Source organism: Trachinotus anak, unplaced genomic scaffold (assembly GCF_046630095.1).
Source record: "Trachinotus anak isolate AG129_WGS33_773 ecotype Australia unplaced genomic scaffold, CSIRO_AGI_Tana_v1 ptg000031l, whole genome shotgun sequence".
Classification (NCBI taxonomy): Eukaryota; Metazoa; Chordata; class Actinopteri; order Carangiformes; family Carangidae; genus Trachinotus; species Trachinotus anak.
This window is the reverse complement of record NW_027273882.1, coordinates 1,589,703-1,613,969: the sequence shown is the minus strand read 5'-3', so window position 1 is coordinate 1,613,969 and position 24,267 is coordinate 1,589,703. Positions and strand designations below refer to the sequence as shown.

Genomic DNA, 24,267 nt, shown 5'->3' with positions numbered 1-24,267 from the left:
TTTTCTTTCATAAATGCAGTGCTGTGAAAGGTTTGTCTCAGATGTCCATAGTTTGGCTTGGGTATTGAACTTTAAAAAAAAAAAAACAGTAATTTTCACATCCATCCAAAAAGTAGCTTCCATGCTGTGGAGTTAGGATAAGACATAATTGAAATGACGCATTTCCAACAGTGTCATCAAAAACGAACATTATAACACTTTGTAAAGGTAGAATTATAATAATTATTTATTATTATAATAATAAAGACAAAAAGGAAAACAAAAAAAAAGCTTTTAATTGTGTAAATAGCGTTCCTCATCACTAGTAAACTGATCTTCTTGTGTAAAATTGGCAGAAGTCCCCTTTAAATGCAGATGCATTGAGTATAAAATGTTATGCTGAATGTGAAAAAGGTTTTGAAAAGTATAATTTTGATACCAAACATTTTCAAACACTGCCCAGCCCTGTCCATATTAGGCATGATGTTCTGTTTGTACTTTCTGTTCCATCACCGCACAAGCTTTCCTGCCTACTAGGTCAACTAGTTACTGCATTAACAGCAGATGGAGACATTTTGCAGCTGTATCTTACCAGCCTCTGAATACCCATATCAAATCTGCCCATGCAGCAGCACCATCTGTAATACAGGCGTGAGATGACATTGTCCCTGAAGTGATAACTGGGATTGAACATAATTCAGTCTGATATGTAGTGAGCTAGGATTACCATACCTCTTTATATTTTAGGCAACTGTCTTTGGCAGCAAAAAAAAACAAAAAAAAACTATTTACCTTCCTGGCTGTTTGTGACGGGGGGGGGGGGAATTAGACGGTTCAGCAGTTTGTTTTCTTATCTTTTTCAGGCACACATGGATATACAGCCTCACCTCTGCTGTGCCCCAGTGAGGTGTAACCAGAGTATTAGAAAGTCGGGTGATAAGAGGGGGTGTTGAGGATGGAAGGGGAGGCAGGGTGTCATTGCAGGAGTGATGTGTCCGCTGCAGCCGTGGTGGCACATTGACTCGGTTGATTACATTTGCAGTGTTGTGTGAATCCCCGGGGTAGATCCTTAACACAGGCAGCTGTGGAATGCCACTTTTATGGATATACCAAAACAAACCGCCTTCCCCACAACCCCTCTCCATCACCCCCAACACTCCAACCGCACACATGCCCACAGTGTGATGACACACTCCGCGGTGGAGACTCCTCCTACACTGACAGCCTGTTTAACAATCACAGGGAGGGTATGCATACACACAAGTAGGACAGTAAAAGTGAGCAGTGTTAGAGAGCGTGTGTGTGTGTGAGGGGGTGATCATGCACATGGTTGGAGGAGTTAGACTTGAGCATGGATGGCTGGCTGACGTGCAGGCCTGTTTTTATACAGTTGCATAACATACAGTCTTGCACTTTAGAAACATTAAAATTTAAATGCTCTTTTTTAATCCATGGCTCACACAGACACTCAAAAAAAAAAACAACTTTCATGTTCAGAAACGCACAAATGATTCCTTTATTTATTTCTTTCCCCCCCCCCTGAACCTCAGTAACCTATGACAGACTGAGAGATAGAGAGGTAGAGTGGAGAGGAGGAGGAGGAGGAGGAGTAGGAGAGAGGAGCTCTTCTGTGCCACAGAACATGCCAGCCCTGCCCAGTCACTGCTTTTCATTTTGATAATTGACCGGCAACGCCAGAAATGTCCATCAGCTAATCCTCTTAGCTTTCATAATGCTGACTCTGTCACAGAAGCCCCTGTTTTAATGTAACGAGCAGCTAAGCCCAGAGCGCAGGGCAGAGTCGCCCTGGGGCACAGAGGCTGCTCTGCCCCCTGGAGGCCAGCGAGAGATCTGCTCTCCACTCAACAAGTGCCCCAGCCAATCTGTCGGATTCAAATCATAAATCCATAACCTGGCTGCAGGGTGAGCACCCCTCTGCCTTTCACACTGTACTCGTTGGCATGCAGCTCTGCTCAATAGGGAGCATCTTGGTGGTGTGTATCCATTCATCTGTGCGGATTGGAGGATGAATGAATTTAATCCCTTTTGAATTCCCGGTCTCCTCACTAAGCAGACCACTTAATGCCAATGACATCAATGTAATAATGTGAAAAGGGGACGAATTTCTATGAAACCTCACAATATTCAAACATAGCATAAGGCACAAAAATCCCATGACATCCAGATCTAAAAATGGAACTAGAGCTTGTCACTCTGCCCAAATGGACATCACATTGAAATTTCGTGGAGATTTATTACAGTCGTTGTACATTAAGCTCAGACATGGGTTGTAAAAGAATAGAGAGGTTCTTTGACACAGTGATAGTTGCTGGAAAATGGACTCATGCCTCCATAGTTTTACTAAACATTGTTATGGTTTTATCTCAACCTATGAGAAATTGCAAAAATAATAAAAATATGAGACGAACTTTGCCAAGATCTTGCAATATTTTTACAAAAATCACAGGGAGAAATGTTGAAATGAAATGAAATTTGTTTCAGCTGTTATCAAACTATTTAATACAGGTAACACTGCTAAAGTAGCTCATTTAGGCTACTTTGTTGGTATCGCTACAAAGCTTCCACTGGACGTGACCACCTTGGAGTAATGCACCGACACTCCCAGTCGGTATAACGCTGGTGCAGAATAAACCAGCTAGAACAAGTGAAGAGCTGTATTCCCCAAAATGTCAAACTCTTTCTGTAAAGATCTGGTTGTGTGGAGTTGCCTTGAGCTGACACAGATCAGGACCTGGACCTTGCTTTTGGACGTTCTACTTCAGAAAGCGTTTGAAACCCATGACCAAAATAGTCACATATTCTGTAATTGTGTTACTCATGGATTGAATTATAGTGATAATAAATTATTCCCCTTTTCCATGGGAACCATCGGGAACATCATCAAGGACCACTCAGTATCTCTGGATCCCATTTTGAAAGCCACCGTTTTAAACAATATTTAATATAATCTTTAGAAGGTTTGTTGACACTAGGAGGTAAATTGAAACTTCCCTTCCCATTTTCACTCTTTTTTTCATTTTCTCTCTCCTCTTTTCCACTCTACACTTAGGCCTTGCTTTTTCCCTCCATCTCTTCCTTAATTCCTCTATGGATAATCCCAATGTGTCAGCATCTTTCTGTGGCTATGGTCTTCCAGTAAAAGAACCACTTATGCCCACCCACTCTCTACGATACACATAGAAAGGCTGCGTTGAGCAGGAATCCTGAATTACACCATTACGGAGGTGATCCTCTTATGCAACCTGCTCTTCACACCCCATCCACAAAGCAGGAATGCTCACGAGCACAAATCCACGAAGGCACTCGCTGCCAGATTATCCACAGTCCACAATACTGCAGCTGCCATGTTGTCTTTCTGTTAAAACAATGCGTTTTGTTGGGTGTATTCATGGCTGGGACTGATCCTTGCCGGCTCTCTGGCAGAGCCATGTGGATGACTTAGCGATCATGTGTATGTGACTGGATATTTAGGACAGATCGCATGAGATTGTTTAGCTTGGCTTGAGTACAAACACCACATTCTTCTCCTCCCGGAGTAAAACAAACCTGACCAGTTGGTTGTCCGTAACTTGAGGCCATGTGGGCAATAGGCTCATGAAACACGCTCCTGGATGAGGGCAGCATTCGCCTCTTTGCAAACTGCATTCAGGCTGACATGTGCTTCCAGCCAGTCAGCAGAATGCAACCTGGCTGGCCTGCTCTTTCCGCTCAGCACATCGGAGGGAGGCAGCCCTATCTGATGTGACATGGCTGACACCACCTTGAGAGCTGAGAGAAGACCCTGCCGATGATTAATTCAGGCTCAGAAAACAAGATGAGGATAAGCTCTCTGTGTTTACCCCTGCAGATGTCTCTCCTAAACTCAGGGCGACTACCTGGCATGACACGGGGCCGTGTAACAAGGCCAAATCACTGGCAGCAAATGAGGTAGATGTGAAAACGAGCATAGGCCAGGCCGAAGAGTTTGAATCCAGAGAAGTGACTCAGCATTACAACTGTTTATGTTCATGCAGTCCAGTCCTGTGAGTGGTGCCCTGCAGACCTCAGTCAAACAGAATGTCCAAATTATTCCGCTCGCTTTAACATGGAGCACAAAATAAGGGAGGTTTTGCTGCATCAGACAAATTCAGATATTTTGCAATATCACTTAATAATACCATAGCTTCTTCTTTTAAATGTTCTGTCTCCCACATTATCTGTTTTTTAAAAAAATATTTTTTGGGCATTTATGCCTTTATTGGAAAGGATGGTAGAGAGTGACAGGAAAGGGTCGGGCCAGTTGGGAGTCAAACTGGCAACTCGCCTGCTAAGAGCATCTGCGCTCACATGGTACGCACCCTGACCACTCGGCTGTGGGGTCGCCCCACCACACGTTATCTTTCGAGGTCAATTCTAGCGATCACATCAAATGCTGAATTTGTCCGTTTCAGAGCTGTAGATTTGAGCTTCGAGTCAGATCTAAAGTCACAGAAATAAGGATCTGAGACTTGATTCGGACCGGACTGCTATTATTTACACCAGGAAAGTGTCAAATATGGGACCTTTAAAGGCCCACTCACTAGCTTCATTTGGAGCTTTGACTCTCATCTCACAGTCTTTATCAACAAAAGGAGAACCAGGACTGCTTGTTGTCATGTGACCACGATTTTACCCAGGGGGTATTAACCCTTGATGGTGCCCCCCAGACAGAAATTAGCCGTGGGCCCATAATGACCCCCCAGTTTTCCCATTCTGTGCATTATATTAGTTTCTACTTACTTGTTTGTTGTAACTTGATTAAAGTAAAGTTAAACTCAGGGCCTGTCTAGACGTTTGAGTTGAGGTTACCTTGCCAAACATACGAATAACAACTCTGAACGGAAAATATTGAAATGCTCCATCATTTTAATTATTCAGAGATCTGAAAGACTTGCAATTGAAGTGCACTTAGCTTATAAAGACTTGTGATCTTACTTGGACTTGCCCTCAGGGATTGAGACTTCACTTAAGATTACCTACTTAAGATGTGACTTGGGCTTTTCCCGACTGACTTAAGTCTTTAAGTGGAAACTCCAGTGATTTAGCATTTTACTTTCATTAAGTTGGAGACTCACAGAGACAGATTTAGATAAGAATGTTTGTAGCAAGATGTTTTGACTTGTAGTCTCCAAAAACATTGGATTCTACAATTCCCACTATCAGCTTTGGTTAGTCCCTCCCTGCCTAGAAAAAGCTCGCACCCTTCGAAATCCAGTTTTTCTGTTAAAAACAAACCATGTCACAATATAAACAATTTCTCAAGCCCAATGCAAAATCACATAAATCACATAAATCACATTATCAGTGTTAGTTGCTCAGATTTTAAATCTTCTAATCCATAAATCAGTGGAGTGCTCTTTAAAGATATGATGATAAGTTTTCCATGAAGAAAATCATGTTTCAGTCCCTGTTCTTGCTTATGAATAACAAGCTTATGACATTAACAACTCCTACTCATCCTCCAACGACACAGTGCCTATAACTTCTGTGTCCAGTGTGGAGGTGTGCAGGGTGATGAAACCACACAGCAGGGAAATCTACTGGCTCACTTACTGTACTGCAAACCCCTCCACCCCCAGCTCCAAGTGAATGGAGAATTCACCCTCACTTGTCCTCTGTTTCAGAGAGCTGCTGGCTGTATTAATATAGACTTTGTAGCCTGTCTCTGCAACTCTGATGCTATCTGCCCAGAATGAATTGGCTGCGTGTTTCTGCTGCCATTACCTCTGTGGTCAGTCTGAATGGGACTCTCCACTCTGTTCTTCGCAAGGGGAAAAGGTTGCTCTTTGCCTGCCTTCCCTTTCTTTTCTGCGCTGTAGACAAAAGAATAATGAAGTTATATGTGTGCAGCTCATTACAAAAGGCCAAGTCTCTCAGATAAAGCCAACCTTTTCCCTCTAGCCACTGTTTGGCAGAGGAGCTACGCCTTCTGCTCAGGCCTCAAACGCTACCACTGAGATTCATGAAGAATTTCAACTAAACCAAACAGTATAAGGTTAACAAATGTTGTATCTATTGCAGAGCTACAGTGTTAGACTGCATCGAGCGCAGTACATTGTACTGTACAGTACACACAGTACATAAAAGAGCAAGTTTTACCTCCTGAGGTGTCAGTTCTAGAGGTAAGAAGCCACCTTTTGTATGTAGAGGTGCAACACACTGATTAATAGCTCTGAAAATTAGCCGTCAACTTTTTGAATTTATTGTCTCATAGTTCAAACAAAAATGAAAAATATTTGCTGACACCAGCTTGTCAAACATAAGACTTGCATGCTTTTCTTTGTCATGTACAGTACACTTGATGAAACAAGCAATTTAAAGATGTTACCTTGAGGGTTTGGAAGTAAGTGGGCGTTTTTCTTCAGTATTTTCTGACAGTTTACAGAGAAAATGATGAGGTGACTTGTGAAGAAAATAATCTGCAGATGAATTGATAATGAAAAGCAGTTGTATCTCTAACTGTATGCCACTCTGGTACTTATCATGTGTTATGTAACCCGGTTTATAGAGAGATAAAGAAATAAATCAGCAGGCATGAAACACACATAATTGATCAACTTGCTGTTTTCTGGAGCACATAAACCTGTATTTCATACAGTAAAAAGCACTGTGTGATTCATAATGTTTTGTGACTCTCCGAGGCTGACTGAGTCGCCTCTTGTTGTCGACAGCTGTATGGGTGAGTTTCCATGTCGCGGGAGATGAAGACAACAGTACAGGAGATGAATTGCTGCCTTCAGAATACACAGATTAGACTTTCTGTTGCTCTTCTCTGCCCTGTTTACTCTTCACACCTGAGCAGGCATACAAATAAACCTGCGGTGCTGCCACAGAATGCTCAACACTCATGATGAATATTTTATTTTCCCTGCAGCTGACTGAGGAGCTTTCTCAAGGAGTAAAATCAGCAGGTCTCCAGAGACACCTCCTGTGTGTGTGTGTGTGTGTGTGTGTGTGTGTGTGTGCACACGCTGAGCTTGTATTGTGCTGTTAGTAACAGCCATTGGCTAGAATGGGCTCAGCAATAGTTGGCAGGTTGAAGGGAAAAAAAGGGGGTTCAGAGCAGGAGGTATTCATCCCTCCATCTGTTTACTTGCTTCAGATAATTAGTAGAATATTGGTTACAATGCTGGCAGTGCAGTAATGGAAGGTGTCACACTTCTGACTTTGGCTCAGTGTCACCTGGTCATCTCTCCACACCACGCTCACACACACGCACTCACACACACACACACACACACCTCAGCAGAATCATTCCCATTTATACGCCAGATACACCAACACAGTGGAGCCATTGTGTAGCATACGGTATTCTGCTCTTTTCTCCGAAAACAAAAAACCAGAGAATTTGAAGGTTATTTACTGGAAGTTATCAGTTTTGAAAATTGATTTTAATGTTTGATTTTCTTGGGTGAAACCACAAGGTCCGTTTTATAGCTGTTCTGGAGCTTTTTGATCATTATTACGTGATCCGTGAAGATGGAGTTTACCAAGTTGTCATGGAATTGCGAATGATCAGATTTCCATTTTGAGAACTTAAAGCAAGACTATATGACCTCCACTGAACAGCAGTGGCACCATATAGGCACCAGTGGCAATGTAGGCACCAGGTTTTGACACAGTTTTCTCAACTGCTGCTTCCTTGGTCACCTCTGAACCTCAAAACCACAACTGTGTTATTTCAGTTCTTAAGTAGATACATCTGCTTGCAGAAAAAAAAAATCTCGAGGGACTTTTTGGGTAATTTGAATGTATCAGTCCACGTTTCAGACTTCATACATCACCATGCCGTAGTCATGTGTTATCGTAGCAAATCTAAGCAGTTGATTGTCGTTCATCATCTGCAAACAACAAACAACATTAAAAATGCATTTACACTGCGTTGTGTGGCACATTCTGTCAATGCCTGATTCAAAAGCCCACATAGTAAATTTCACATTGAAAAAATAACCACACACTCGCAAAAACATTATGTAAGCTGTGCCACGGTTCTGTTGTGCTGCCCTTAAAGACGGCATCTTAATTACTGCATTAAACCAGTGAATAAATCACATGAATCATCACTGCAATAATTGGAGTTGGAAGCTGAAATGAGCAGTGCTGAGTCAAATGGCAATCGTTGTGTAACACTCACGCAGTTCATTGTTAACACCCTTGACATCAAGTCATTATTGATCTGCAGTGGAAGGACATGACACATACTTGGCATTTATATCAAACAACACATTTTTGTTTCAATGACTGCTCCTTTTGACATCTGCCCACAGTAAAACACTCCCACAAAGCCAACCTCTTGCCGTCTCCCTACAGCTAAAACCACATTTCACACACACGATTATCTCTGCTGCAGATCAGCAGCCATTCACTGGGTCCTGCAGAAGGCAAAGGAGGCCATGTGTGTATGTTTGACGAAGCCAGGGAGTGTAAAGCAGTGGATAAATCTCTGTAAGCAGGCCCTGGCACTGCTCCCCGATTGCCTGCCTGCTGTGTGGGCAGGGGCCCGGAGGGGACTAATCCCTTGGCATGGGCACGGGTCGGGACATGTTGATGTGTATGTGTGTGTGTGTGAGTGCATGCAGAAGACCCAAACTACAGGATAAACACAAAACCTGGCGACAGATTCAGAAAGTCCTGACTAAATAACCTGTGACGCCTTCCATACTTGACCAGCAGCCTCCACACAACATCTTCGACGCTTCATGGAGATGATGGAGCAAATGTTTTTGGAGGTCTGCCTCACGCTGTACCGACAGAGACAGTCCTGATCTTACATAACCTTGGTGTGCAGGAGATTGCGCTGGAGTGTGAGGCCTTTGACCCTTACAGGCTGCTCGGTTTTTGCTTAAGTGAGCAGCAGCGGCGGCCGTAACAAGTTGACATGCTGTTTCAGCCTTGTCAACCTGTTCATGTAGATGGCTACGAGGTTGTGGCAGAGTTCCTGTTCTGTTATCTTGGCAGCTAAGGTGACCCTCAACAGGCCTGGAGGCAGCAAGAGCAGACAGTCTCCACTCTGTGGCCTCACAAGCCCCCAAAACACACGTGTGTGCTGTTTTTAGTTTCAAGACGAGATTGCGCTCATGTGTTGAGGGAGTGGTTTGACATTCTGGGCTATACGTTCATTTGCTTTCTTGTCAAGAGTTAGATGAAAAGACTGACAACACTGTTGTGTTTGCAAGGGATATATGAAGCTACAGCTAATAGCTTAGCTCAGCTTAGCACAAAGACCAGAAACGGGGAAACAGCTAACCTGGCTCTGACCAACAAAACTGACCTACTAGCGTCTCTTAAGCTCACTAATTCATTCTTGTTTGGTGGAGAGATGTGACTGCGCTCGGCCAAAAAATAAGCAGCGTACATGTGAATAAGCCTGCCCCCCCCCCGTTTCCCTTCAAGTTTTTTTCTTAGTGGAAACATTACCAGCTTTGAATTGAATGGGGCAAGCTATTAAAAGTTCAACAATGGGAAGCGACTTAATTATTCCAGGACCAGTCTATAAATACAGCTGGTTAATAACAGAGGAGCGCTGCATGGGAACAAACAGCGGGGTGGCAGGGCTTTTTCTCAACAACGCTGCAGCAAAATGGAATCACTTAGTGGAAGTTTCAAACAAACAACTTTGAATCTCACTGTTTTGCGGCACACTTTTCTAACCACAACGCTAAATTACATTTTGATTCAGACGTCATAATAACAGGCTGCTTGTCAAATCAAATTGTATTCCGCATGATTTACATAATTGCCAAAGATTAAAACTGTCCAATTATTTCCTATATGCCACAGTGACAGCTCCAGGTGGCAACGGCTAACGCCGAATAGTGGGTGAGCAATGACACCTGACCCTCGCCACTCACATGCCATGGAGCCTGCAGACTCCACAGAGACCTCAGTTGGCCTGCATGGGGTGACACACTTGTGAGGCTGCCAGCTATCAAACACTAATTAGCAGTGTAGTAGTGGAGAGTAAGTCCAGTTCAAGTGAGCATTTCAAGCTGACATATATGTTTGTGGGCAAAGAGAGAGAGAGCGTGGAGTGAGTTATAAGAGCAGCCAGGGTCTTTCATGTTCCCGAATATACAATTGATTTTTCTTCATGATGGTAATTGTTTGCTTTCTAATGATCCCTGACTGCGGGACATATTTTACCCACATTTAATTTACAACTGCCACACCGACACAAAGGTCCCCATCACATTATTCATCTCTAGTGTGCACAGGTCCAGCAGCTCTGTTTGTGTGAGGCAATTTTCTGAAGAGCACAATGCGGAAGCCATTATAATCTTGGCACCAATAAACCTTTAGGCAATTCTTTCATGGTTGTAGATTTGGTGTTGAAGTGGGAGGAGGAGGAGGAGTAAAAAAAAAAAAAAAAAAAAAAAAAAAGCAGGCATTGATACTTGTGAGCTGGAAGATCTATAACCTCAATTATTCAGCGTGATATCAACATGAGGATAGCAGGTGACTTGTAGGCCAGTTATTAAAGGGGCTGCGCTCGGGCCCCAGAAAGATATTGGATTTGGTTTCATAACACAGCAATGGTGGGACACAGGAAGTCTTGTTGTGAGTAGCATGATAGGGTTTTTTTTTTTTTGGTTTTTTTTTTTCTCAACCTGCACGTTTGATCTCACGGCGACGCGCAAATAACGTGAGAAAAAAAAACAAACAAAAAAAAAAACAAACTGGCCAGACTCCAGGACCCAGAGTGGTCGAGGAGCAGCTGTCCGGAGGTTTCCAGCTTTGACAGTGGAAAGACAGAGGAAAGCAAAGCCTGATCTTCCGTTCCACGCTGGTTTAGCGAAGTTAAAGGGTCTGATTGAAGGGGAGGGAGGGGGGGAAGCGGAGAGACGCCGACTCTCTCTCTCTCTCTCTCTCTCTCTCTCTCTCTCTCCTGTGCACTGAGGAGGGGGAGGCGCCGGAGCGAGGCGAGCGGCGCGACTGCTGGCCGAGTGGAACAATTAACCTTGATGAACACGGATTGGTTTCACTTAGCGGGCGCACAGGTGCGTGGAGCCCGCGACACGGCGCAGCTGAGCGACTCCGCGGTTTGTGACCGCACACTGACGCATTTCATGCCGAACACAGAAACTACACGGACAGAGGATATTGCAGCTGATATCAAAATATTTCTCTTCTTCTTCTTCTTCTTCACGGGACAGGAAGGATGCGCGCTGCGACGGGAGCTCATCCGGCTCGGGTCTCCGTGCAGAATCCGAATTCAGGAGCATCGCTGAATTGATTTTTGTGCCCTACATCGGAATTTGACCGCCGTGTCATTGCCCAGTCTCACAGAGAGGCATCTTTCTCAGCGGCGGAGATAAGAAAGGAGGAGGAGGAAGGAGGAGGAAGAGGGGGGGGACACTGTCCGCTTCACTACACTCTCCATCTGCGCCCTGGACGGCTTGAAATGAGGACCACATCCCGGCTCTGTTCCGTGTGAAGAGGCAAGCGGGGCGGCAGTTTCTTCGGCTCTCAAGGACGCACACACACACACAAAAAAAAAAAAAAAAAAAAAAAAAAAAAAAAAAAAAAAAATAGTGAAAGTGGCCGCCGGCCGAGCTGTGAAGCATGGAGCGGGACGACACCGACACCGACGCCGTGAGCGCGTCTAAAAAGACAATAATTGCCAAGATATTCAAAGTTCGCAAGAGGAGGGAGATGCTTTTCGTTCAGGTGTGCTTCATCTGCAGTGTCCTCTTCGTGGCGTGGAGCATGTCGGCGCTGTTGACCAAGACAGGTGAGTGGGGAGAGACTGCTGAGCTGCACCGGGGGGGCGCACAGAGAGCCGAGGAAGGAGCGGAAATCTGCAGTGTAATCACGCATCCACATGCACATCAGTGAACCGGAATCACGCAGCTCCCTCCGATCGATCACAGAAACAAACCAATGGGCTTTAATTGTCAAGGGCACGCGATCGGAGCGCGACATCCGTGTGCGACATGTTATTGTCGGGTCACATTCATCTTGTAGCTCGGTGTCGGTGATTACATGCGTCTGTCAGTCCGTGTATGCCGCAGTGTGCGCGCTTGTGGCAGCGGCACGTTTTTTAATTTGAGAGGCAGGCTCATCATCACGGCACACGCACACCTCCCACTCCACATGCACCCATCAAGTATCCGACCCGAGAACGAACCCCCGATCGGGTTCGGGTTTGTTTTCTCTTTCTCTCCAAAATGTTTTATTTAAATTATTATTAGGATTATATTTTATAATTGTCTTTCTGGCGCCAGGCGCATATCGTCGGTCACACAACACTGGAGCTCAGGTTCGTGGTTAATGCTGGCATCATCTTGTCTAGCCCGGGGCTTCACACACACACACACACACACATACACACACACGCTGGACCACCTCGATCACACTCGAGCATCACCACGCCGCCGCCAGGTTTAGGCAGGCCGATCGAGGGATGCCGATTTTTACGCAGAGGCCACCGCCGACGGTTCTCCAGGAGGGAGGGCGGATAAACGCTGATGCGCACCGCTGATGTCCGGGGTGTGCGCTGAGCGAACGGCTCAGATGGCTGATCATGCGTGATGCGTGTGATGTCCCCATGCATCGAGGCACACACACGTGCACACGCACACGCACGGACGCTGGCAGACAACATGCCCCCCCCCCCCCCCACCCCCCCTCAAAAATCTTACCTCAGGCCCGTGCAAACACTGACACGCAGAGCATCCCACACAGCCTCACACGCAGTTATGTAATCTAACGACCAACCTTGACATTTTGCTGGTGAAGAATGATAACTGACACACCACTGGGATCAGAGGTTAACTACACACACACACACACACACACACACACACACACACACACACACACACACACACACACACACACACACACACACACACACAGAGCTGTGTTTGGTGCCTACATTAATTTTTGATAACATGTTTTAGTTGAGCCACTATGCAGGAGAGACCTATTACTGCATTTAAGTCAGGAATTTTTGCACGAAAGGGAAGAAGGCCTGATTTTTTATTTATTTATTTTTTTTTTTTCCCCTTTCAAAGTGCTTCTAACCCTAAGCCTCAGCCCCAGACCATGTAGTGGGATCTGTCCATCTGCAACCACTTAGGCCTCAGGGCTGAAAGCGGCTGTAAATTCACCACAGCTACTGCTTGACTGTAGATCTCTAACGGATGTATCGGGAGTTTTATTAATTACATTAAAAACAACAAGAGGCTTAAAAGATTATTCTGGAATGATATCATACAGACGAGTGCAAATCTCCTATCTCCAAAGGCAGGCTGTGGGAGCCAAAGTAAGCCCCCCCCCCCCCCCCCCCAACCCAGTCACTAATGGCTTGCCTTTTTTTTTTCCATTTAATCAAGTTTGCCTGACCCACACTGTGGTTGTCATGTGGAGGTATTTGACAGAATGCGTTTTCTCGTGAATTTCAGGCGACTGTTTGACCAGCAGCTGCAGCAGCAGCAGCGGTGGTGGTGGTGGTGGGATGTCAAGGTGACATGCATGAGAGAGTGTTTGATGGGAGGGAAACAGAAATCCCCTCTGAACCCACGAGACCCAAAGCTCACCATAATCAGATCCGTCCAACTGAATTGCTGTGGCCTTCTCATCTTTCAGCCATCACAACGGGAACAAGCATTTGTCATGTTACAGTAACAAACCTGTGCCCCATGTTTGCCACCCATTTGATTGATAGTAGTGTGAGGAGGGGGGGGTCGTTGACGAGCTGAATGGTCCAGATGGATGGGATTTGATGTACTACTCCCGGGTTACATCTCTATAAAGAGGGGTGGGGCGCAACATGCTGCCGTGCATGCTGATCGGGCTGCGTGTGTGCATGTGTGATGGAGCTCGGCATGGGAGAGCAGAACAGGTGTTTTTTTTTTTTTTTTTTTTTTCTTTCTCGAGAAGAAGCAGGGCAGGGCAGAGCTCTGACAGGTAGCTGCAGCAGGCTGATGCTGCTGGGGGAGGGAGGTGTGGGGGCAGACTGATGGTGATGTTGAATACCCACGTAAGAGAGTGTGTTCATAGCAGAGGAAGGTTGATGGATGGCTGTCCTTGGTCCATCTACTTCCTGAGCTGATTGAAAAAAGCTGGAGGATGACATCAGTGCTGTGCTACTCTCTGTCCCTCTGCCGCTCAGTACAGTCTGCAAGAAGCCCATTTTAGCTCATTTGTTTCTGCTCCAAAGCAGCCAAGTAGATTTAGTGCCGCTTTTTAATGTAACCCTTTTTGCGCTGCAGTATTTAGGATTTCAGCTTGGCCTCTCTCTCCTGTGTATATACTAAGCAGTCAATAATGGAAGAACCTCCACCAACTCTAACGCTAAATCTTACTGTTGTACTCCATCGGCCACAAAAGATGAGTCGGCCTCTTGATTCTGTGCAAACATAAAAGAAATTGGAATCAACTGTGGAGCTGAAACAACTGATCAACAGAAAATCAATTTGCAGCAGTTTTGACCACCAGTTAATCTAGTCAGGTTTTTTTTTTTTTCATGCTGAACCAATGTGGCAATGCTTTTATCATATATCAAAGCTATGTGAATACATCACCATGGGCTTTTACAACCTATGATGGACACATTTTCAATTAGTTTCTGACATTGTATAGAGAAAACAATGAAAGGAAAACATAAGACAGATGAACAAATAATGAAAATAATCACCCTGATCATTTTTTCATATTTTGTAGGGTCTTTTACTTTTCATAATGTGTCAGAAGGACTAAAAAATGTCTAACGAAAGTCCCGAGACCCCAAAGTGTTATACTGAAATTACTTCGTCTGACCAGAAGCCGAACTCATAAGTATTGAGTTAGTGTACGAAATCAGAGAAAAAGGCACATCTTGGCATTTTTTTAAGCAGTTATGAGCATTTTTATGTGTTGAATGACTAAAATGATACATTTAGTGCTGCAGTTAGTGATTTAAAAAAAATGTTGTTCATCTGTGTTTTTTGTGATTAATCATTTATTCAAATATTATTCAATTTGTGAAAAATGTTCCAAAAGATATTCAGTTCACAAAGACACAAAACGTGGACAATGTGGAACCAATGAATGCCTGGTCCGTTTTGCCTCTGTAAATAAATTATAAATGTTTAGATGAATTGATTATCAAAATTGTTGACAGTTGTTGATTAATTTTCTTTCAACTGATTATTTAAGAACTAGATGAATTATCTGAGATCTCAGACCCAGCTCGCCACAAAATCGAATCAAGTGATTCTTGGCTCCCTGTCCATCAAATTCCACTAAAAATGAAAAGTTTTTTTTGAGATTTCCTAATCTCAGACGAACAGGGATTAATCAGGTGTAATCAAAACCATCAATTTCTTTACAAGACCAGAACACTGGTCATTGCACATGAGGAATAAGACGATTAATCAGCAAGAGTCAGCTCAGGGGGGAAAGTCGGTGTAGCATGAGCCAGCAATGCTGAGGCCACAACAGACTGCAGTCCTTATTTTACCTCTAGCCTGCCTAGAAGTACTGACAGAATCACATCGTCTTTGTTTTCCCTTTCAGATTCTTGGCAGCGAGAGCTCAGTACACTGAACAGCCCCTGTGTACACACACACACAGTTGTCCTGCCTTGTTTAGTCTTCCAGGAAATGGTCATAGATTCTTTGTTTTAAAACCACAGGATTTCATAGTTGCATTGAAACAATTCTACACATAACTGCCCAGAGAAATTACATTCAGATGGACTGCCATGCACAATTAGCCAAAAAATTGAAATAATCCACTATGTCCACACCACTTTGTTGTTTAAGTGTGAAAGATCACACCTAGTTCCATGCACATAATTCTTTTACGTATGACAAACGTCTCTTTGTGCGATGTGTCCATATGTTTCACTGTCTTTCCCCTGGACAATGTTTTATTATGAGCTTTGCTAGGATAGAACGAAACAGGAGACCAGAGGCGAGAGAGCAGTGAAAGTGAGCTGGTTAGTGAGGAGGAACAGGTTGGAGCCATGACTGGAGGGTTTGGCCTTTTGGAGAACTGTGGGAAGCAGCTGCAGTCGCCTTGTGTACAATCTGTTTGTCCAGTGCCTGCTGATCTTCAGGTTGTCTAGCTGTAATAGATAGAAAGCCATTTAACGAAGACATTCTTGTTTCAGTATCCTGAAAATATCCTCAGGTCCAGGTAGAGGACTTTAGAAAAACACTGACTGAAAGCTGTTGGATTAAAACACAAAATGATGCATAAAAATCAAGAATTAAATCCTTGATGTGGGAAAGCATGTGGGTTCGTTTTATTTTCTTTTTTGCACTCGGCCCGCTACAGCCCAAACTCTACTGATTCATGCAGATTCATTTTTTGAAAAGGATCCCATAAAGCGGGGGTCGCAAGTAAGTTTGGCTTCGGGCCAATTTTTTTCCTAACCCATTACATGTTGGGCCAGAACATAATCAAAGGCTAATTTTAAGAAACTGATTGATAAAAATGCAACTTAAATGTACTTTATAGTGTGGCCACAGTCACATATATATATGTTTGACTGAGTCATTGAACTGGTGTTATTTTTTTCATATCACTTCATATAACCGCTATTTCAGAGGTCTATCTAGTAAACGACAGAACCTTTGGAACTTCCTGTCTGAACTTTTCATAATAAAAGCTAAAAGCTTGTTTGAACCATAGAATTACAGTTTGCGCTTTTTTTTTTTGTTGACAAAATCACTGTGATACTGTGATACTGTGGGTAACTGTTACGGCTATGACGGAGATCTATTGTAGAACCAGACGCTGACAACTCTCAAATTGGATAAAAGTATAATAAGCATCTTCAGGTGGGAGGAGATTCTGTTTCGACATTAGCTACATCTTAATGTGAGAATGTCAGTTCGATATTGTAAGATTAAAAAAAACAAAAAAACAAAACAAAACTGGCAGCCCAGTTTTGGCCTGTGGGCCGCCAGTTGCTGACCACTGCCATAAAGCTTCACTAATGTATATTTTCACATTAACAATGAAACAACTACGTGTAATGTGGCTCACTGTGTTGCTCGTTGACTCTACAGTTCAGTAAAAGAGCATTTTAGCATCTTGTAGCTCATTGTTTTGGTTTTCTGACCTGCAACCATTGTGTTTTTATTGAAAAATTTACTGTTCTATACACTTATGCTCATCACCAAATGGCAACAATGGCATCAATTATTTTAGTTGTTCAAGTCAATTATGAAACAAATGTCACACATCGCCGTGTTTAACCTTCCCAAATATTATTTTCCTGGTTTGTCTTCTGTGATATTAAACTGAATATCTTTGGGTGTTGGACTGTTAGTCGGACAAAACAAGTAATTTAATGGCCTTATCTTGAGCCGTGGGTAACTGTCTTGGGCATTTGAAACTATTTTGTTACAGCAGTGTATTGCTACTATCATGACCAAAAAAATGTCTTAGTTTCTTGTCATAGCGAGGAACTTTTCTTGTTCTGACAAGATCTTTTTCATGAAACTCAATATTTTTCATGTTATGACATCTTCTCCAGTTATTGCTGGATACTAAATCATTCCGTTTTCACAAATGTTTCTGGTAATGACAGCATATCACTTCATCTTGTTACACCACAAAACCTTCTGCGATATAAAATCAGCATATCGCGTTAAAACATTTCTCATTTCAACACGAGTTGGACCAAAAGAGGAACAATCAACAGATTAACTGGAAAATAGTCTTTCAAACATTTGTGCTGCATCGACTTGTTACTTTTCAGCTGGCATATTTAATGACACTGTTACATCTGCAAGAAAAGGTCATTTGGTTGGTTCACTTCTACAATATTACATCATATTCAAACACATTTGGACAACTTGTTGCCCTTTTTAAAGTTGTACTTGTCTCCTTTGTCTGGAACCGTTAGTTCCTCGTAGACACTGCCAGAGGGGAAATGAGCCTGCTGAGACTGGGTGATCATATGCAGACATTCACATGGTCAGGGAGACCTTTACAAACACTGAGATCATGTGAGTCTGCTGCTACATAGAAAGTCTTTCATAGCTATTGTATAACCTACAACTAAAAGCCAGACAGAGGTGGTCTCTTGAAGGAAACACAGACCTTCAGTCCTCGGGGTATTCCCCAATGATCTGCTCATTACTGTGTATCCAACAATACTGTTTAATCATCCTGCAGTAAGTTCCTGCTTTGTCAGGTCAACGTTGCGTTTGTATGGCGACGTTTTATGGAAATTACAAGTTAAAAACGCCGCTCAGCTCGTCGGCATGATTTTTACATAATAGATTTGGGACTGCTGTTTTTTATGTCCTCATTACAGAGGCTTAAGAGCAGTTTAATGAAAAATGAAACTTGTACGCTCCTCCTCCCACTCTGCCTTCCCAAAACATAATGGCACAGCAGCTGCATTTTGATGTGTTATTGCCGCCGCTGGATGAAAATGTCATATCTACATAAATGAAAACTTTTAAGGGATTAAAGGAAAGCAACCTTGTTTGGATAAATGACTATAATCATGATCATGGATCTTTTGGGTCATGAAAGATCCTCTGCGTAAGAGTGGCCATGTTAGGTTTTGATTGCTGGGTTTTCAGATGTGCAAAATGGAGTCTCAAGGTTTCCCTGCAGCAAAAAAAAAAAAAAAGGGATTTTAAATTCATACCAGGAGCTTGAACCTCCAACATGATGTGTGCTGCAGACTGGGCTACAAGCATAGATGTAGTATTTATGTGGATGTCTGATAATCAAAGCTGTTTGTATTCTGTTGCAGGCCATGGGATGATAGTGGAGGGGCATCCGAACCTGGAACACTGGGGAAGACGGCTAATGGCCTCGGCACCAGACAACGAAACAGAGAAGAACTGTTCAGAGCCAGGTATACTGTTGTGAGATTAAAGCTGCACTGATGAACTTTTTTTTAAAATTATTTTTACAATGGTATAAAAGTTGTTGCTTGTATTGTTGCAAGAATTATCACCCAATGCTGCAGCTTTCCTCAGCTCTATGTGATGTTTTCGTGTCTTTCGACTTTGGTCTTCTGGCCCGCAACTTTTTTTAATAATGTATGTGCTACCTTGCAATAATAGCATTATCTGCTGTTGCTCCCATGCCGCTAAAAATCAATGCATACTGCTTTAAATTAGTCATTTTCATTTTCAGCCAGCGATCAGGAGATTTAATGGTCTTGCTCTTTAATGATCAGCAGCTGAGAATCCACTAATTAATACGCAGGGCCTGACTAATGCAGTCTGAAGATCATTATATGCACATATCTTTTGTTAAACTCTCTTAAAGGGGATGCACTGTTCTCAGAGGAAAAATAAACAAAACAAATAAAACTGTTAGGAAAACTCAAAGTAACACCAAGTGGTTGTGTAGTCCGAGGTGGGTCTATATTGTTCTGACTCGTTTAGATCACTTGTGCTGTAATAAGCTCTGGAGGGGCTATTAAAAAGGTTAAGTATTGATTATTTCACAGCGTCTCTGTTACTCCTAGGAAGCAGCATTCTCTATAATTAGTTATACTGGACTGTATGCTGACAGCTCCACTGACACTGCTGACATCTGCATCAGGCTGCGAAAAAACATTAAAGCTACGTTTTTCATGAAAGTATTGATTGGAAGTAATGGCAAGAGATGGCACTTGTTTGTCTCGTTATTTGTTTTATTTCCTTGTCATTTCAATTGCCTCAATCTTATTAGTTTTCTTTTCACAAACACAATGAATCACTTTCTCTGGTCCTGTATGACTCGGTGGGAAAAGCATGGCATCAAAGCTGCCAGGGGTAGAGATTTAGTCCCATTTGGCAATTTCATTTAAAAAATAGTATGTACCTCTGGTGCTGTGATGTCAGCTGGTTGTACAGAATTTAGGGACGTTTCATTACGAAAGCCACTAAATCTAAGGTGGGAATATAGATGAAAGGAGACCTGTTGAAGGAGGATTTTTAAGACTCGAGGATGATTATTTTGCTAAATGAGCTGCTAAATGGAGTATTGGGATTTGTGTTATTATTTGTATTTGACTAACATGCAGAAGATGACACCAGAGCAAGACAATTTGGGAGTAATTTCAAGTATAAAATTTTTTTTTTTTTTTTAGTTATTCCATTACTGGTCGCAGCAGGCCGACTCCCTCAGGGAACAGTGAACCTGCTGTTTCATATATAAACAAGCAAAACAAACACATTTTCACTGACAATTCAGCATCGTGACCATTTGAAATGTGAACTTTACTTTTAGAGTCACAGTGGGTTTCTATTGACATGTGCGCCAAATGACAAGATTATGTGCTGGAAGTTTTCCTCCTAATCCTCCAGGATTACCTTTTTTTTTTTTTTTTTTTTTTTTCCCCTTCCCCATTCAGATGTCTACAGCACTGGAGGCACCACACTGTACTTCACATTCCACACATTTCTCGCCGGCTCTAGTCCTCCTTCCTCTTATCCCACCACTGCTGCTCTGCCTCATCAGTGTGTGCTGATCATATGACTCTTTGTTCTTGGGGCTTGGTCTTGTGAATAATCCTGCCATAGTTACAGACGTCAGGCACGTCAGCTGACAAGTTGCCTGGTTTTGGTCAATTTGGGCAGCATGCGTGGTTCTAATTCTAGCTGTGTAAGACTATTACATAGTTGGAGTATGTCTTCAATATGTTTTTTGGTGTATAAAACTGTCATTTTGACTTTAAAGGAGCTGTTTGTAAGTTAGCATTAAAAGTTTGCAAGTTCAGCATCAAACTTCATTCCTTTACTCACCATAAGCTGTCTCCAGCAGTGGAAAGCAATGGCAATGTTAACGCTTGTCTTTGTCATGTTTTTTTTTTTTTTCTTCTACTGAAGTTAGCATGCTAACTAGCTAGCTCCAGCCCGTCTGGTCACTTTCCAGTAGCAGCTCACTGTAGCTTCCAGTCTGCCCTGAGGACGCAGCGCTGCTCAGGAGGCGTGTTATAACCTCTTGTCTTGTAAACGCAACAATGGCTGAACCTCTTTTCAAGCCACAATAACCACCACCTGCCTCCAGCAAGAAACCATGTTTGGAGAACACTTACAAATAGCCCCTTTAAGGCCAAATTCTGTTGGCAGATTTTTTTTGTCCCCATTTGAAGACAATAGTACTTGTTCTCAGTGGAGGTTGATATGTTTGAAAGCATTTTGTGTAGAAATGACGAACAAGTTAAATAACTCCCTGAGTAGCAAGGAAGAGTTTCTCAACCAGCTGATTTGTTTTTGGCTAGATAAAGATAAGATGAAATCATACAGTTAGTTATTTTTTTCATGCAATGAAATTGTGTTTTTCAGATTTTGGGGTCACATTCTCGTAAATTTTGGCTCTTGTGACTGTGGGTCATATCGGCATAATCTTTCTAGGATGACAAACTTGTTTACCATCTACACATTTTCCAAGAAGTGAATAGATTGTTCTCACAATAAGTGAGAGACGTGTGTGTCGTGATTCCCTGTGCAGTTGTTTGCTCAGAGCTGATGATCCAGCAGCGGACCAGTGATGACTCCGGTCTGCAGCCCGGGGGGGGGGGCAGTTCTCGTGGATGAACTCAGGCTAGACTGGATGAGAATTATTATTGGAGGCTTTTTGTTTTATGCTGAGTGTGTGCAACATCTGACATTCCGTTTAATTAGGCCACTGCCGAATAGATTACACTCGGCCAGCTTTGGTCTCTCTACCTTTTCCTCATCATTATTTCTCCGATCAGCGAGGGAACCTTTCTCTGGGTTCATGGGGTGCTAATGTTGTTTTGCTTGTCCCAAGACTTGTGCTGCTAAGGCAGCCATTCATCATAAGTGCCTCTTTTATTGGCCGTTCAGTAATAACTCCACAAGGTGCTGTCCAAACAGTTTTTTGTGTTCCTGCTTGATTACAACACACGCTTGTAATCTACAAAGGACTAAATCACACTGCCAGGGGCTGATACAACCTCTGAATATGCTTTGTTAACTGTCACATGCAGACCTTGAGTCATACCACCCCTTGAGATTCATTTCCCTTGTAGCAATCCTATGACGAATGGAACAAATGCACTTTGACTTTTTCACCAAAATTTGACAAGTAGCAATAATGTAATGGCTGTTTTGTTTTTGTTTTTTTGGGTTTTTTTTAATTTGGGCTATGTGAGGAACATGATCAGTGATGTGTGTTTGCTGAGAAAAGACTAGAGGTTTATATGGGGACACAGAATATTAGATTATACTCTCTCATATGTATCCCCTCCCATGTGGGACCGAGTGATGCCAACCATGCAGCACAGAAAATTGGCGAGGGGGCAGAGCACTGTGGCTAATGTTCTGTAGGAGGAATAATTTGCCTTTAATAAAGATGCTTCTAATACCATATATTGAAAACTCCCTCTTGAGTGGCATAATTGGCCTGGTAGAAGTAGATGGCAGTGCAAAAAGTAGAAGTGAACAACAAAGCAAAGGTTTTAGTATGGCTTGGTTTGTACTATGAATTAATCCGACAGGATTTGATTATAGTGGTTTTGAGATATGGCACTAATCTGCTCATGGGCGGGGGGGTGCACATGTTGCATGTGAGGCGGTCGTGGGAGAGGAGGAAGTGTGGATAACTCTGGCCTGCAGGTACTGTAGTTTGTTGATTTTTATTTTTTTCCTTTTGATGTTAATTTTTGTGCGTGAGTTCTGACGTTGGCTCACAGGAAAAAGGCAGGATTTGAGGCAAAAGGGAGGTGGGGGGAGGTGGGGGGGGGGGGGGGGGGGGGACTATACTGAGTTATTTTTGGGGGGCAGGCAAGAAATTTGGCAGCAGCATGAGGAGTAAAGCTGCCAGCGGGTAACGGGCTGCAGCTTCGTCAACTCCAGGGAAACACCAGAAGGAGGCTTTTTAAAAGGAAATTACACAAGCGGGGATTATGCTGCGGTGCATAATGGAAACTGACCTCGCTTTGCTTCTCTCTTGCATGCCAACAGTGGAACAATGCAGCAGAGAGAGAGCGAGAGAGAGAGAGAGAGAGAGAGAGAGAGAGAGAGAGGGGCGAACGCGGGCACGAGCACCTGCACAGAGCACTTTCCGCTCAAACACGCCTGACCTCTTATGTATTTATTCATTCACATTCTGCTCTGCTTGTGATTTGCTGCCTTTTTGTTACTCATAAAGTCTCATCCCATTGAGCTTTTGGCTAGCGTGGAGTAGCTTTTATTAAAAGTGAGGCTAGAAAACACAGTGGGACAGGTTTTAAAGTGTGTAGTCAAAGCAGTGAGGTAGCTCTGTTCGCTTTGTTGTTACAGATCCATACCTTCACCCCAAGGGAGTTGTTTACCTGTTTCTGTTTTTCACAGTTGAAAGCATATGTCTCACAGCAGTGTCCCCTTTAGGTTATTGAACCAGGTCCACCAACACACTGACTACTTACACACAGTCATGTAAAGGCTGATGGGAGTTTATGCTAAATGTGGTAATAGTGTAATAGGTATGTGAGTGTGTTCATGTGGGGGAAAAGGCATGTGTTAAAGTGCTTACATGGCCCATGTGAGAGCAGTTGTACATGTGATGTTTGAGCATGTGAAAACAACAAGAGGATAATCGTGTATGTTTCGAGTCAACCAAGCCCCTGCTCTTTTCATCATTTATTGTTTTAGTGTGACCAAAAGATTTTCCCCACCAGGCGACTCGTGATGTTGTCGTCACGTTTTCAAGAATGGCAGACGTCAGTCGCAGCAGAGGTCAAAACCAATTATCTAATTGGCTAATAATGACCCAAAGGAAGCATTGTTCTCCGAAGAGTCCCTTGATTCCTGTACTGAAGTGCCAGTTGTATTCTGTTAATGACCTGACCGGTCTGTGGGTCGGAGCGCAGGCTGTGACAGAAGGTAGCACCAGGCGCTCTGCCAAAACATCTCGCTCACATCATATTTTTATTTGGCTGTTTAATATATGATGTCATTCAGATTTTTTTTTCCTTTTCTCATCAGAATGATAGATTTAGATGTAGTAGACCACACAGTTTTAGAAATCTTTAGAAAGTTTAGAAATCTTTGCTTGACGTCGTCTCAGTGTGAGTGTTTGGTGAAGACTGGCCTGTTCTGTGCACTGTCCTGCCGGTCCTCCTCTGGGACAACAGACGGCACCCGACACTGAGCTCCATTATGTAACTGCACAATAATATCTGGAATATTACCAGATTATGGAATAATAATTGCACAAATGTAAAGAGTGGCCTGCATGCTCTTTGGCATTAGCTTTAATATGTTAGTATATTAAGGTTATCTTAGGGGATTTTTTACATTTTTTTTACATTCAAGACTTGTGGACTGTGGAAAGTGGCCAGAGTAGAGA

The 24,267-nt window shown here is 43.1% G+C and overlaps 1 protein-coding gene across 3 annotated transcripts in view; it reads left to right on the top strand.

Moving 5' to 3' along the window:
* Positions 1–11,362: 11,362 nt before the first annotated feature.
* Positions 11,363–24,267, top strand: part of slc24a4b (solute carrier family 24 member 4b) — a 32,140-nt gene continuing 19,235 nt past the window's right edge. For 2 of the 3 annotated variants that reach the window (XM_071467883.1, XM_071467882.1), the window contains exons 1-2: positions 11,426–11,749; positions 18,728–18,832. In XM_071467883.1, coding sequence (XP_071323984.1) covers positions 11,581–11,749; positions 18,728–18,832 — 274 coding nt within the window. In that variant the 5' untranslated portion in view covers positions 11,426–11,580. Of the gene's footprint in view, positions 11,750–18,727; positions 18,833–24,267 lie in introns of all 3 variants that reach the window. The other variant, XM_071467884.1, reaches the window with a different exon arrangement.